This window comes from Mus pahari, chromosome 8 (assembly GCF_900095145.1).
Source record: "Mus pahari chromosome 8, PAHARI_EIJ_v1.1, whole genome shotgun sequence".
NCBI classification, from domain to species: Eukaryota; Metazoa; Chordata; class Mammalia; order Rodentia; family Muridae; genus Mus; species Mus pahari.
In genome coordinates this window covers 109,643,635-109,658,739 of record NC_034597.1, presented here as the reverse complement: position 1 = coordinate 109,658,739, position 15,105 = coordinate 109,643,635, and the positions used below count along the sequence as shown (strand labels likewise).

General features: G+C 38.7%; 1 protein-coding gene across 1 annotated transcript in view; it reads right to left on the bottom strand.

The window, feature by feature from the left end:
* Pcca (propionyl-CoA carboxylase subunit alpha) overlaps positions 1–15,105 on the bottom strand; it is a 336,175-nt gene that overhangs the window by 179,350 nt on the left and 141,720 nt on the right. The window contains exons 15-17 of the mRNA XM_021203136.1: positions 14,117–14,185; positions 12,011–12,086; positions 4,720–4,830 (exon numbers count right to left, since the gene is read on the bottom strand). Coding sequence (XP_021058795.1) covers positions 4,720–4,830; positions 12,011–12,086; positions 14,117–14,185 — 256 coding nt within the window. The remainder of the gene's footprint in view (positions 1–4,719; positions 4,831–12,010; positions 12,087–14,116; positions 14,186–15,105) is intronic.

Here is a 15,105-nt window from a genome sequence, read left to right as displayed (position 1 = left end):
GTGTAGGAGAGTGTCTGCATGTGGGTGTGTGTACATGAATGCAGGTGCCCATGGAAGCCAGAGGTATTGGATCTTTTGAATTGGAGGTATAGAAAGTTATAAGCCACAGACATTGGTTTTAAGAACTGAACTTGGGTACTCTGGAAGAACAAGTCCTCTTAACTGCTGAGCCATTTCTCTAACCCCAGGAAAGAGATTTAAATAGGTGAAGAAAACAAAACAGCCATAAATGGGAAAGCCAGACAAAGGTCTTCAGGAAGCACACCAGCTTCTCACACCTGTTTCCTGTCACCACTCCTCATCCATAAACTTACTTCTAAAGAAACTGAGAACAAAAGGCCACAAGTTCCAAATCCTGCAGAAGCAGATTGATGCTGGTCAAGAACATGGACAAGGCCATGTTTTTCTAGCATGAAACACTTAAAGAAAATAAAGGCATGCTTTTCCTGCCTCTATGTATGCATCAGAAGGCAGATCACTCAATCATTCAATTAACAAATTTCTCTCTTCCACAATTTCTCTCCATACTAAAATTCAGTTAGTCCCAGGGGCAGTGGTCTAGCTTCTGACCAGCCTCACATGCCCAACTGCCTTGCAGCAGGTAACTAACTCCAGTGGCAGACTTGTATAAAAATCAATAGGTGCCCTAGCAGGTCAGATAATGCAGAGTCTGTAGTTAGCACACCTCTTGAGAGCACTGAAGCAACCATACTGTCTCCTACTAGTCATGTGACAGCCATCACATGGTAGTAGATACAACTGGAGTTCTGAACTAAAGAATTTAGTAGGTATACAAGTTTATTTGAAAGAAATAAAGTGACTTGAACATCATTTTTTAAAAATAAACTAAATACATTCAGAATGTAAATATAATTATTTTTCAAGATCTGTAGCACATTCCTCTACAGAAAGGTAATTCATGAAATGGAAGGGTGTGGAAAACCCAAGCAATCCATCCTTTCCTGTTGGGCCAAATACAGACACTGAATGAACCATTACACAAAGTGGGAGTTCATGCCTGATTCTAGGAAAGATACCATCATTGACTTCATAAACCACATGTAGGCCATGGCATGTCACTGACCTTCTTCTGACACTGGAACAGAGATAAAAAGTCCCTCATGAGTTTTTCTAAACATTCTCACAAAAAAAAAATAGGACACTGACTTCCCAAAACACCTAGAAGAAGAGTTCTGCAACCATGTTTTAGGGATGACTTGGGGCCCTAAAAGCCCTGAGGCCAGCAAAACTAGAGCAATTTTTCTATCTGCTTTTTATTGACCATTATTTTCAAGGTGAAGTATTTCTGTATTCCTTCCCAGAGTCTACTTATGGTTTCAGACCCCAGCATGCAGACTATGTGATGACATCATTGCTCCCATATCAACATCTAATGAACTTATTACAGTTGTTTACAAATGAACCAGCAAGTATGCTCCAATTTGTCCGTAACATACTAAGACCAGTAGATACATAAGCTCTTTGGAAAACAAGAGAACTAATGGATTTCATGGGGACTCCCAGTAACAGTGTGCCTATCTTCAGCAGCACACAGAGCAGAGAATATGATAACACAAACACATACTTCCTATGTTCAGTCCAATTCTTACAAAAAATATGATAACACAAATGCATACTCTATGTCCAACCAAATGCTTACCAAAAAATCAGCAGCTTCTCAAAGGAAAACAGATAATCCTGATATAGATTTTGAAAGAGGTTGAAGTTAAAGTGTAACAAGCTACCAGAGAAAGAGATCCAAGACGCTCATATTGGTCATCTGAAATTACAGTTCTTAAAATACCTTGTTCATTTTTTCCCTTTAATTTCAAATCAAATTTTTACATTCATCATTTGAATGTAAAAATTCAACAAGAACAATTTCTTGTGTACCCTATTTTTAAATTTTAGATTCAATCATTTCAAAGTTCAAATCGAAGGACCTTTTATAAAAGTGCCCTCATCTACAAGCAGATCTGGGGAAATAAACAAATGTAGCAGAAAAATTTAATGCAGTAAAGAGACCAGTACTTGCCTATGAACAGTGCTGAGATCAGGCCAGATGGGAAACAATTGGGTAACCCCAATGGCGCAAAGTGACCTGGACCCAGACTTACTGAGAAGATCTTGGATTGACTTCTCTTGCCACTTGCTGCTGTCTCTCAGGCACATATATCAAATAATCAAAGATGATGGCTTAGCGTAGCTGAGATTTGCTCTGGGTTCCACCTTCTGGGGAAGGTGAAGGACAGAAGATAGTAGCCACTCAAAGGAGAAACTGGCATAACAATAAGCTCAGGGAATCAAATGGGAGGAAGGTGTTGGGAATGGCCAGTAAGGTGTGTTTGCTGAACACCTTAGAGGGCCACCTGACGAGACACCATTGAAAATTCTGTGGCCTATGAACTGGAATCCCAACCCAACCCAAGAAATCTTTAATCTGTAACTGAAAATCCTATCATCAGACCTTGAGATGAAAGTTGCTGTTCCAGCCTACCATGGACAAAGCCCTGCACTCTGTTCCAAACATTAAAAGAAAAAAAATAACTAATGCACATATGAGTTTACAGAGCATGACAGTGTGCAAAATTCAAGCCAGACAAGAGCCAAGCAAGAAGGTGAAGTAGGAACAGAGTCACACGCCCTAGCCAAGATGTTGCTTGCAATTGATAGTGCTGGAAGAGAAAAAACATCAGTTTTCTCCAATGTAGTGATACTGGGTATATCAACCACACTCCAGAACAAGTCTCAGGCTCAAGAGTAGTTGGCTAACACAAAATAGAATCCATGGCTTTTGTCTGCATTTTGTGGTGGTGGTGGTGGTGGTTCATTGTTTCTATATTTCTTATTTTGTTTTCATTTCTTTGGGCTTTACTTCTAAGAAAGAAAAAGAACATAAAGTTGGATAGAAAAGGAAAACCTGCAGAAACACTAGAGTCAGTTCCCGACTTAGTTGTTTTAGTGTTGCTTCTCTGAGCTTATGAAAATGAGAGCTGAGATTAAGTCATTGTAAAAGGCTCTTCTGGCAAATTATGGCAGTCAACAAGACAGAATTCCTTCTGCTGCCAGCACAAGAGTCTATGCAAAGAAAATGTAGTTAAATGTCCAGTGGAAAAGTGTGTTCTGTTCTAAGATCAATTTCTCAGCTAAAGCAGATTGTGGCTCCTAAAGAATTTGCAATACTTTACATAATTGTAAATGTTCACTAAGTATAGTCATCAACTCAAATGAAAGATTTTAAACGCTCATTCTCTTCCCCCATGGGTTACTTACCCATATGTACATTCATGCTCACATAACTACATGTGAATACAAATGCTCAGATACATACATAAAATTTGTTCTGAGAGCTGACTCAAGGGACTACTTTTTCCTTCTGCCCACTATTTCCTATCTTGTTACCAACACAAATGAATTATCTGAGCAGACATGGGACCATATGGAAGTTCTGAATCTACTTCACAACTTACCATAGCTTCTAAACCTCAGTTCAGAGAATAAAACATTAGAATCAAATAGGGTGAGCTCTTTATCTAGATATGTTTATAGGTGACTTAAAATTCCAAAGCATTCCTTTCATCAACCCTGGATAAGATTCTTTTCATTGATTAAACAAGTATTTATATAGTGTCTCCCGTGAGTTGTTACCAGGGAGATGGTAAGAAGCAATGGCCTAAATGTTTCTGACTTCAGACAGCAAATGTTAATGAGCAAATACTCCATTATAAAGCTGTAATCATGGCCAAGATGTAATTTATCCTGTATTTTTGAAAATTCAAAAGTTTAAGAAAAATATTCTGATGAATTACTATTACTATTCATTTTAAGAGTACAAATAAAACTCAAAGAACATTCAAATGGTCTATTTTCAATTTAATTTACAAAACCTTATTGAATAGTCTGAACTAAAAGCCATTGTGTAAATACGTTCAACAGTCAACTCCATGATGCTGAGCTGACTGTTCAAGTTACTTTCTGTACTACAACATGTGTTTTGTTTTGTTTTATATTTAACTTGATGGTGTCAGAGATCAAAGTCCAGGGCTTCACATATCCTCAGCAAGGGTTGCTAATCTATGCCCCAAACCCCTATAATACTTGAAATCTAAGAATCAGTTTTTGTATCCCAACTCACTAGGAATTTATGTCTAGATATTTCTAGAATCCCAATTAAATCACCAGTTTCTACTGATGCTGACCAGGTCTTCAGTGCTCTATCTCCAACTTGATTTTAAAAAAAAAACAAAAAAAAACAAAAAACAAAAAACCAACTTCCGAAACCTGGAAACAGTCTCTGACAGTTTGTCAGGTTAAATTTAACATGAGGATATTTTCTTCATCCAAAGTACATTTCTTTTTTTATATTTAAAGCTGTTACCTGAGAGACTGAGAGCCTGTTCTTTGAGCTCTATATGCACCATGGCTGGAACACTCCTAAACTCTACATATGAGCACACACTACACACACACGTTTTTGTTGTTTTACTTTAAAGAAAAAAATCTGAAGATGGTTACATTCATGAATTGCCCATGCATACTCAAAAACATGAATGTTAATGGTCAAGAATACTTCAAAAATGTAATACAGCAAGTGGAACAGAAACCAAAAGACCTTCACTCAAAATAGAAAAGTTGTGTTTACGAACAAGAATAAAATTAGCCTAATGAAACTCAACACACTTCTGAGAACTAAATAGCTCAGCACATACATATACATACCTTTGAAGCCATCAGGATACACGTCAGAGAGAAACTTAGTGCTGATGTCCCCTTTCACAAAACGCGTGTTGATTATCACCTCCCGAAGCAATGGGATGTTGTGTGTAACACCTACAGACAGAATTTCAGACTGAATTGGAGAATTGATAAACTGCTTGTCATACAAGCATAATGACCTCTGTTTCACTCCCATGTGACAAATGCTGAGTATGACTGTGTGCATCTGTGATGCCAGTGTTGGGCAGGCAGAGACAGGAGGATTCCTAGAGCTGGCCTACCAGGCAGCCTAGTCAAAAAGTCAGCTGCAGGTTAGTGAACACTCTGTTTCAAAAAATAAGGTGTAGAGCCACTAAGAAAGATACCAGCATTGACCTGTGGCTTACATTCTATCTCTCTCTCCCTCCCTCCCTCCCTCCCTCCCTCCCTCTCTCCTCCTCCTCTCTCCCTACCTCCCTCCAAGAAAAACCCAGTTACTGATCTCTCCTTATGTAATAACATCATTTTAAAAAAGAAGGAAGGAAGGAAGGAAGGAAGGAAGGAAGGAAGGAAGGAAGGAAGGAAGGAAGGAAGGAAGGACAGACCTCCCTCTCAAACAGATCCATTCCCCACCCTACTTGCAGCTAGGCATGATGACTAATTCCCAAACAGAGAATTCAAGTTCAAGTGATGTGTTAACACCTTTCTTTCATTTCCTCCTTTTAGGGGCTTCTGGATGGTAGCAGGAACTTCACTTTAGCAATGTAAATGAAGCAAACCAACCCCTAGTCTGCTTGTCTGTCTACCTGTGTATGTATGTTTATCCCCTTAAATGACCTCACTATCTAGAAGGACCAACAAATTAATTACATCAAAACCAAGCACATCTGTACATTTTCATAGCATCCATACAATGGTATCTTGACACCTTGGTTACAGTGTGTTACCATGAACTTGAGGTTTACATATAAGCACATGGGTTTATCTTTTCAAAATGACTATCCATCCCTTAGCTAATAAATATTAACAACTTACTATAGCCTTCCAAGCATTTTTTTCTATGCATCTTTATTCTAGATTATATTAACAACCTATGTAAACATGTGAGCATTTCTGTTCCCAACTCAAAAAATACTATATATCTAAACTGGATAAAATCCAATTCTCAAACTATCCCATCCACCTCAAACATTTACATTAAGATCCAGAATTCTAGTCATAATGTTATTCCTTTATACAAAAATTCTATAGATGGAGTTACTCTATTTAAAGGATGCTATAATATGTTGCCTTTGTATTACATGTCTGTGAGAGATCCTCCCCCAAAGTAACATTTTAGCTCATAGCCAAAAATTACTGCTTCTAGGGGCTTAGAATACCCAGAAGCAATTGCATGCCTGAAGTATGCCTGGGTATACTAGACACATAAAAAGACTTGATTAAAAACAAAACAACAGCAGGAAAAAAAAAAAAAAGCTCTACACCACCTCTGATGGCCTAAGTAATCCCTGGAAACAAGGTGACATTCATTTACAAAGACATAGCATTGATAAGATACTAGGCGAACCAAAGGGGCAGGAACTTTTTTTTAGTTGATTATTTTATTTTGTTATTTTATTAATAATTTTTAAAATTATTAGTCTTGGTATCTTTACCATAATTTATAGAGCAATATATACCTGGAATAATGAAAAGAAAAAGAAAAACCTATAACAAATAAAAAGACCTCAGGAATGTACATCTAATTGACATCTTACTGCATTAACCAATAGCTGTATTTTTTGTAAGCCATGGCTATGACAGTCCTGAGCAAGGAGGGTTTTCTGTTTAAGCTGTAGTAACTTTTTTGATTATGGATCTTCATTTTTTTTCTGAGGTAGAGGAGAACTCTGGTGTAATTCTGATAGGTCTGCCTTTATATGTTACTTGACCACATACTGTCACAGGATGACAGTATTGATCAGCACTGCACACTGACACTGGTATTACAATATCCAGAGTGCACAAGAAATAACAGCCCCTAGGAGGGAACAAATTCCTAATATGAAGGGCAGTAATGATTTAATTGAAAGAGAGAAAAGTAATTGTTCTTACATGAAAATTAACAACTCAGTTTGTGCTTTCACAAGACACTCTCCCCAAGCAGCCACAGAAATAGGAGATAACTTAAGTGAGGCAGTCTAACTTCTACAAATAAAATGTTTGCCTACATATGTAATTTAGCTTAATTGAGTTTCCTTTTACAGTCTAGTCCAGGTTTCTCAGCCCTCCACATGGCCAATATGGAGTTAACACAGATCTGCCTTCAGCAAATATAACATGGTTTAAAGATGCAGTTTATGATATTTAGACAATAAAAAGTTACTTTCTTTTTTTGTTGTTGTTTTTGTTGTTTTTTTGTTTGTTTTTTTTTAATTGAGGTATGAGAAGGATCTTAGTTTTTAGGAAACTTTTTTTTTTAAGATTTATTTATTTATTATATGTAAGCACACTGTAGCTATCTTCACACGCCAGAAGAGGGAGTCAGATCTTGTTACAGATGGTTATGAGCCACCATGTGGTTGCTGGGATTTGAACTCTGGACCTTCAGAAGAACAGTCAGTGCTCTTACCCACTGAGCCATCTCACCAGCCCCCAAAAGTTACTTTCTGATACTGATATCTAAAATATTGAAATGAATATAAGTAACAGGATGAATGAATGAATGAATGAATGGATGAATGAATGACACATTAGCATTTCATTCTATATTCACAGTTGAAAAGGGGCGGTGGCTTTAGAAAGGATTGTGAACAAGTATTTCTTACATCTAGGATATCAAACAACCAAGCCAAACACACAAATGGACATCCACTTTTTTGTTATAGCATTTTCTTTTTAAAAATTTTAAGTTAGCAGACAAAGTATTAGGTGCTCTAACAGCCTTACAATGTCCTTTATAGCTGACTGACCTGCCATCTCCTCCTTCCCCTCCATTTTCAATTTCCTTTCTACTTTCCTGTCATACCCTGCCCCCATCACTTCAGAACTTCTCTCTACACTCTCTTTTTCTCCTTTCTGACTTCATCCACATTTTAAACATGTTTATAAACACACACACACATACTACAAACTAAGGTGGTCATGATAAGGTGATCAAGAAGATGGGGTTGGTGTTATCTGTGTCTGGGTCACCTCCTTAATATAATTCTTTCCAACTCCATCCATTTCCCTAAATTTTTCATAATTTCATCTTTCTTTACAGCATAGTAAAATTTTACTATATATATATATATATATATATATATATATATATATATATATATTATACTTTAAGCATACATTCATCTAGGCTACTTCCATTCCACTGGAGAATGTATTTTTAATATTTTAAAATTATATAGTAAATACAGCATGAAAAAACTTAGATTTCACTAAATTTCAAGAATAAAGTTAAAACTCAAATACATTTGTCCTTAAAGTTCTCTGAATAACAAACCACATACAACTATGTGAAGTCAAACTATTATCTGTTTTCCTTCTGTAAAGTACACAGTTAAATAACCCTTTTTTTTCATGTATGGCTATTAGTATAACTAGCTGTTCCAAGAACTAATGCCCAGGAACTAATTCTAAAGTTAAATCAATAATAATCAGAAACCGGTTTCAAACACATAAAGCTAAAACATCAGCTGGAAAGAACGATGCAGATGAGAGGCACCACTGTGCACTTGGGTTGCATTCTTCCCATGTCTCAGAAAGACAATGCCATTGGAGTGAGTCCTTGTGTAAACAGTAAGCAGACAGTAGAGTGGAGTGAGTCCTTGTGTAAACAGTAAGCAGACAGTAGAGTATTCTTTGAGAGTTTACAGCCTCGGTAATAATATTAATCACATACTTATAAAAATTACGATTCAGAGTTTTAGATTGGGAATTGGGGTGACCTGTGCCATAGTTCAGCAGGTCCCATCTGCATGGGAAATCATGACCAGGACACAGAGGGAGGCCCCTGGAGCAGCCTTCTGATTGCCTGCTGGTTCCAAAACAGCAGGTCAGACACTAGCTGTGCACTCTGCCAGGATCAAACAGAGGCTGAGGCCACCGCTTCTTTCATGGAGACTTGGAAATTAAGTTTAATGTAGATATACTGTGCTCTAACATTTCTTTAAAGTTTTTAGAATTTAGAAACACTAAAATTTCTCTAGAGTTTTTCTTTTACAAAAGCTTACAAGTAATTGTGGAGTTGGGGAGTGGGGGTCCACATTTGACCAATGAAGTAGTTACTTAGCAATACAGTACATTTCTTTTCCTTTCTCGCCCTTTACAAAGGCTTTAAAGTCACCTGACAGTTAAAATTTACCAGGTAAAAAAATTAAACATCAAAGATAATGGTGGGAATGGAGACTTTTTTAAAAGAAAAAAAAACCCTCTATTCTGTAATAATTTCAGAATCTTAGAAAGTGTGCAAAACTAGTATAGATAATTACTGTCCACCCTTGACCCAGGCACTGATCTGGGGGCAGCTCAACACATGTCTGGGCTTGATTCCCTATATGTATAGACCACAGACCACACAAGTCAGTTTTAATGTAAACTCTTGAAGGCAAGTTGAAGACAGAATAGCCTCTAAATATCTTCCTGTACATTTCCTAAGAGGAAGATAAGTCTCTTCTGCGATCGCAAGTGTCTATTTAACCTACAAACTTGATTCAAATTTCTCCAGTTGCCCCACTGATAGTTTTTACTACAAAGGAAAGCCTTTTTGGTCCTGGTCCAGAACCAAGTGCAGAATCCTGTTACACTGAGTGGTCTCAGGCCCTCTGGTTTCCTTTGATCTAGAAGCTGCTGGTTCCTCCTTGTACTTATTGACCTTGACACCTCTAAAGATCACAAGCCATTTATTTTGTAGATTGTCTTTCAGGTTGGTAGGTCTGATTTTTCCTCATGATTATATTCAATTTACCTATTTTCAGGTGTGTGTGTGTATGTGTGTGTGTGTGTGTGTGTGTGTGTGTGTGTGTGTGTGTGTGCGCATGTGTGTGTGTATAGAGAGGGGGGTAGGAATTATCACAACAGGCACAGACATGGGTTACCACATCAACAGTGGCAATCCCTGGCCACTTGGTAACATTGCTAGCATGAACCAGTTCCCATGATACTTATTAAGTATATTACAAAGGGACACCAACAATTATGCTGTTCCTCCAATTTCCCCATTAACTTCAGCATCTACTGACTTTTTATAATTTATATTCTCAGCGTAGCACTTTTTTCTACATGGATTAAAGTCTCCATAGAGGAGCCATGCCATCTCTTTCACTTAGGAGTTCTTACTGAGCTACAGTCTTCCAGTGTCCCAGTTTGTCCAGTGGGAGCCTCTTCAAGCAGATCCTGTGTCTTCCTAACAGATTTCTTCTTGAGCTTTTCCATTGTTTGTTCTAAGGTTTGTACAGGGTGTCATACTGTAGCCAGAACTATCACACCAATCCTCCTGTCTCAGTCTACCAAGTCAGTGAACTCCAGGTGAGTGCTGGGAAAACAGGTGTGAACTAAGCCTGACCTGAGGTCACTCTTCAGCACAGCTTTCATTTCTTACATAGGAAAGAAAGTTCAGGCTCATCTTATGCTCCTCCTGAAACCGAGCCTAGACACATTTAGTAAAGTGAGTCAACAGAAGTCAAGTATGTGGACAAGTACACACATCTCAGGACTATCATCCTACAATTGCTGGCCTGCAGATGTCAACAGTGCCAAAATTCAGAACCCTTAACTAGAGAATGAGCATTTGTATATATACATGGACGCATACACACACACACACACACACACACACACACACACACACACAGACAACACTTACATAGTCAGTAGTCTATGTTAAAGCCCAAAAGTTCTCATGGATACCTCCTGATTCAACCTCATCCCACACACAGGGTTCATTCCACCCCAAGGCATTCATTCCCACATCTGTTACTGACTTTCTGACAGAGGGAAACTTGTTTCTTATTATCCACGATACATGTATTTATTTCCTTAGTTCCACAATGTACATAAATTGGTTTCAGACCTGCTAAGTCATCAACTATGAAAAATAAACCTACTAACTAGAGTTTAATATTTATTTAGACATATTTTCTCTTTAGCCTGGGGGTATTACAGTTAATATACAGTTAAGCTATTTGGGTTACTTCTCTCCACCCTCATCCTTCAGCACAATTATGTCACTCATCTGAAATATGTCCCATTAGTTGTTAGGAGTCCATTTTAAGTGTTCAACCCCAAACACTGATTAGTCCAATATTCAAAAACTGTCACATCCAGAGTCATTACATTCACTTGTTTCCTATCCCCCCTGCACCTCCTGCTAATCCTGTATCTTTGTTTGTATATCAATATGTACAAATGTGTGTGTTTGTGCCCACAGAGGCAAGAAGAGGCCATCAGAGCCCTCAGAGCTAGAGTTATGGTAGTTGTGAGCCAACCAATGTGGATGGTAGAACCTAACTCCAGTCCTCTGGAAGAGCAGAGCCCAAAACGACCCAGCAGCCAGGCTTGCCTAGAGGATGTTCTTAGACCCCCTCCCATGGCCATTCAAAATTATAATATACAGCTGAATGTGATAGCAAAGTTGGTACTGACATTTAGTGGGTAAGAACACCCACTTGCCGGGCGTGGTGGCGCACGCCTTTAATCCCAGCACTCGGGAGGCAGAGGCAGGCGGATTTCTGAGTTCGAGGCCAGCCTGGTCTACAAAGTGAGTTCCAGGACAGCCAGGGCTATACAGAGAAACCCTGTCTCGAAAAAAAAAAAAAAAAAAAAAAAAAAGAACACCTACTTTGCAGACTCCAGTGCAAGAGTAGCTTCTGATTCAGTCACCATTGCACTGAGGGCTTGTATGAGCAAGTGGGGACAAACCTTTGGGAGACAACCGCACTTACAAACCATCTACTGCCTTCTCTGAGCAGAGACAGTAGATGTTCCCAGACCCATCAGCTGTAAGGCCAGGGTCCATCTTCATACATCGGTAAGTGTGCTACCTCCCAACCCCAAAACTCATAGTCAGTGACATAACAGACTCATTTTCCCAGTGTGAGATAATGGTTCTTCATAGTCAGTCCCTCATATCATGTATATTGTAGAATTGCAAGATGCCATGGGTCAGGCTGTAGAGGGTTAAACACCTGTGCCCAGTGTTTAACCTAGTCACACTTTTCTCATTCTTATTTAAGCATGGTAAGCAATTCTTTTGTGAAGTTTCTTAACTACAAAACCTTCAAGCTGTTCTCTAGAACTGGACAACATACACAGCAGCAAAAAGGCAAGTGTGCAGTCTTACCCCGGATCACGTAATTGTCCAGTGCGTCTTCCATCCTCTTCAGGGCTTCTGCTCTGTCAGACCCATATGTGACTAGCTACAAGCAAACAAACAGAATGGTCTGTAAGCCAGCCATGTACTGGAGTAACCAGGCCTAGTAAGTTTAATACTTCCTACTATATTCCCCAATGTGTCTTTTTGATTTTCATAGTGGTCCAATTTTTAAAATAAGTCAAATAAGATTCCTTTGAATAAACAAGTGAGAACCAACCTATCTCAGACGGTCCTCATACACGTCACTGTCACAGGAGAGAAACACTTGAGAACAAAACAAACAAGTCCTTCACTTGATAACAAACAAACATTATAAACAAGCACAGCAGAAAGATTAAGGAGAGTAGAGCGCAGAGCCTGAGGAACTGCTACAGCATGCCAGCACATGGCACAGCACATCAGCACACAGCACAGCATATCAGCACGGGACACAGCATATCAGCATGTGACACAGCACATCAGCACGAGACACAGCACATCAGCACGAGACACAGCACATCAGCACATGACACAGCACACCAGCACATCAGCACATGGTACAGCACATCAGCACATGGTACAGCACATCAGCATGTAACATAGTACTCTAGCACTTAGCACAGAAAACCCATATATGGTACAGCATGTCAGCATATGGCACAGTGTGGGGTCTAGGCAACAAAGTTTCTAATTTCCCTGGTTTTCTCTGCTTCCAAGTTTGATTTCCTAAACAGCTAAAACTTTTGTAAGTTGCAAAACAAAACCAGTAAGAAAGTGAAAGAAAAAGTTAAACTGTTCTTAAAAATTACTAGGTCAACCAAAACATAACACAAAACTAAAGGTGCTAGTTAAAAAGGAAGAAGACTTTGTTTGTAGTGTCCTTTTATATGTAGTCTCTATGAATTCAAAAGTAAGATATTGACAATATACATTAAAGGTTTTTCTGATGCATATTATTAAGTAGTAGGTTGTAATTCTAGTAAATTTACAAGTTCTTCAATATAAAACCAGTTTGCCACATGGCAGCACACACCTTTAAAGCTAGCACTTGGGAGGTAGAACCAGACAGATATCTGTGAATCTGAGACCAGCCTGGTCTACAAAGCAAGTTCCAGGTCTACCAACTACATAGTGAGACAGCATCTCAAAAATAAATAAATAAATAAATAAATTTACACATATGAGCCATCTAGAAAATTTATAGGCCATTTTTCTGGACAAACGTACATTCATCTAAAAAAGAAACATTTAATTTGAAAATCAATTCGTAATATTTTATGTATTTCCACTTTTATATTGTGTTTCTGTAATAAGCAAAACATCTAAGGTTTATTTTACAAATATTAATGGTTAAAAACTTACTGAAAAAAAAACTACAAAGATTAAAATGGCTTGTTTCAGCAACTATAGCTACATAAGAGAGCACTCAGGGCACTAGAAATGTGGGCTACAGCAGAACCTTGCACAAACTCGCAGGATTCCTGTTTCATCTTCAGCACAAAACTAAAAGAACTTGAAGTTAATCAGTCTTTGAGGCAAAGCTACTATTTCGGAGACAAGGCATTTTCAAATAAAACCTGCAGTTTATCTATTGCAACAATTTACTATTTATGAGATCTTAATATTTTAGAGACATGATTTTCAACTTTAATATGCAAAGTTAAAGTTTAAAAAGACACATGGGCTAAATCCTATTGTACTTTTCTATAAAAGTTAGCTGGGTTGAGTGGTGGCTCAGTGATACAGTGCCTGCCTGAGATGTACCAGGCTCTAGGCTCCAGCCATAGTGTAAACAACAAAAGTCAAATGCACTCAAGTTGTAGACTGGAAAACCTTCGAAGAGCAAAAGTACTCTTAACCAGTATAGGACCAGTTTCTCCACAGCACCGGAGACACACAGCTCACGGGTTTGCTTAATTAGAGTACACTGTTAAGAAAAGGGCCGTGATCAGGATGTAGTGAATTAAAGGAAGGAAGTCAGGAAAGAAGGAAGGGAAGGAGGGAGGAAGGAGAGACAGACAGACAGACAGACAGACAGGCTCAACTTTGAATTCATTAATTAAATATGTGTACTGTTTTACAAATGGAACTAACCTTTGAAATCATAGGGTCATAATAGATGCTGATGTCACTTCCTGGTTGGATGCCACTGTCAACTCGGACCTGAGAGGAAGTAAAGAAAAGGTTCATAACTTCATATTGGGAAGATTTGTTTTATTTAACCACAAGCTGTTTTTCCATGGATAAAATTGATAATAAAGTTTCAATCTCAACACCCTTGCCTCTGGAAAACAGAAAACACAGACACATAATGCGAGGCTGATCTTTGATTATGCAGTACAGCTTATAATTTTTGCTCTTTCACTCAAAAGAAGAAACTGGGAAGAGGAAGGCTTCATATGTCCCTACCATAGGGCACACCTGCAACTGGCTACAGCCTGTTGCCCTCTAAAGCCCCGCCCCCCTCAGAGCCCTGGTTTGGCTCTGCCCAGATCTCCTCCTCACGTGGCCTCTGAGCCACACAAACTGGACAGGCTTTTGTGTCTGCAACACTTTGCCATTTCCCCCAGCCCTTCAGCTTGTGAGCGCTGTTTTCTGTTACTGTCAGCCCCGAGAGGCCTTCGTGTTTATACAGCTTTCCCCATGGCTCTGCTCTGTGAGGATGCAAACTCCAATTAAGAGTTCTGATTCTGCACTTTTCATCTTGGGCAGAACCGGCACAGGTTCAAAACATCCTTTTGAAGCCTCTGGTTGCTGTTAACCTGCCAACGAGTTAGTTAGTGCATCACTGATCCTTGTTTTCCTCTCCCAGCATGATTCCCAAAGTACAGCACAGAGGTTTGCCATGTAAAACTTTGAATGAGCATCTGCCAAGGACAGAGCACTTATTAAATTATTGTGACAAAGTTTTGGAATCTGAAGTATTTAGAAGCTAGTCAAAATATTTAAGACTGGCAGGCTTATCTTCGGACTTGAGGATGGAGGAATTTAATCGAAGGTTCTAGAGCAGCAGGACGATGCCTAGCATTTCAGGGGTGGGATAGAAGAGAGGAAGGAAGCTCAGGGTTCTGACACTTTTGTGA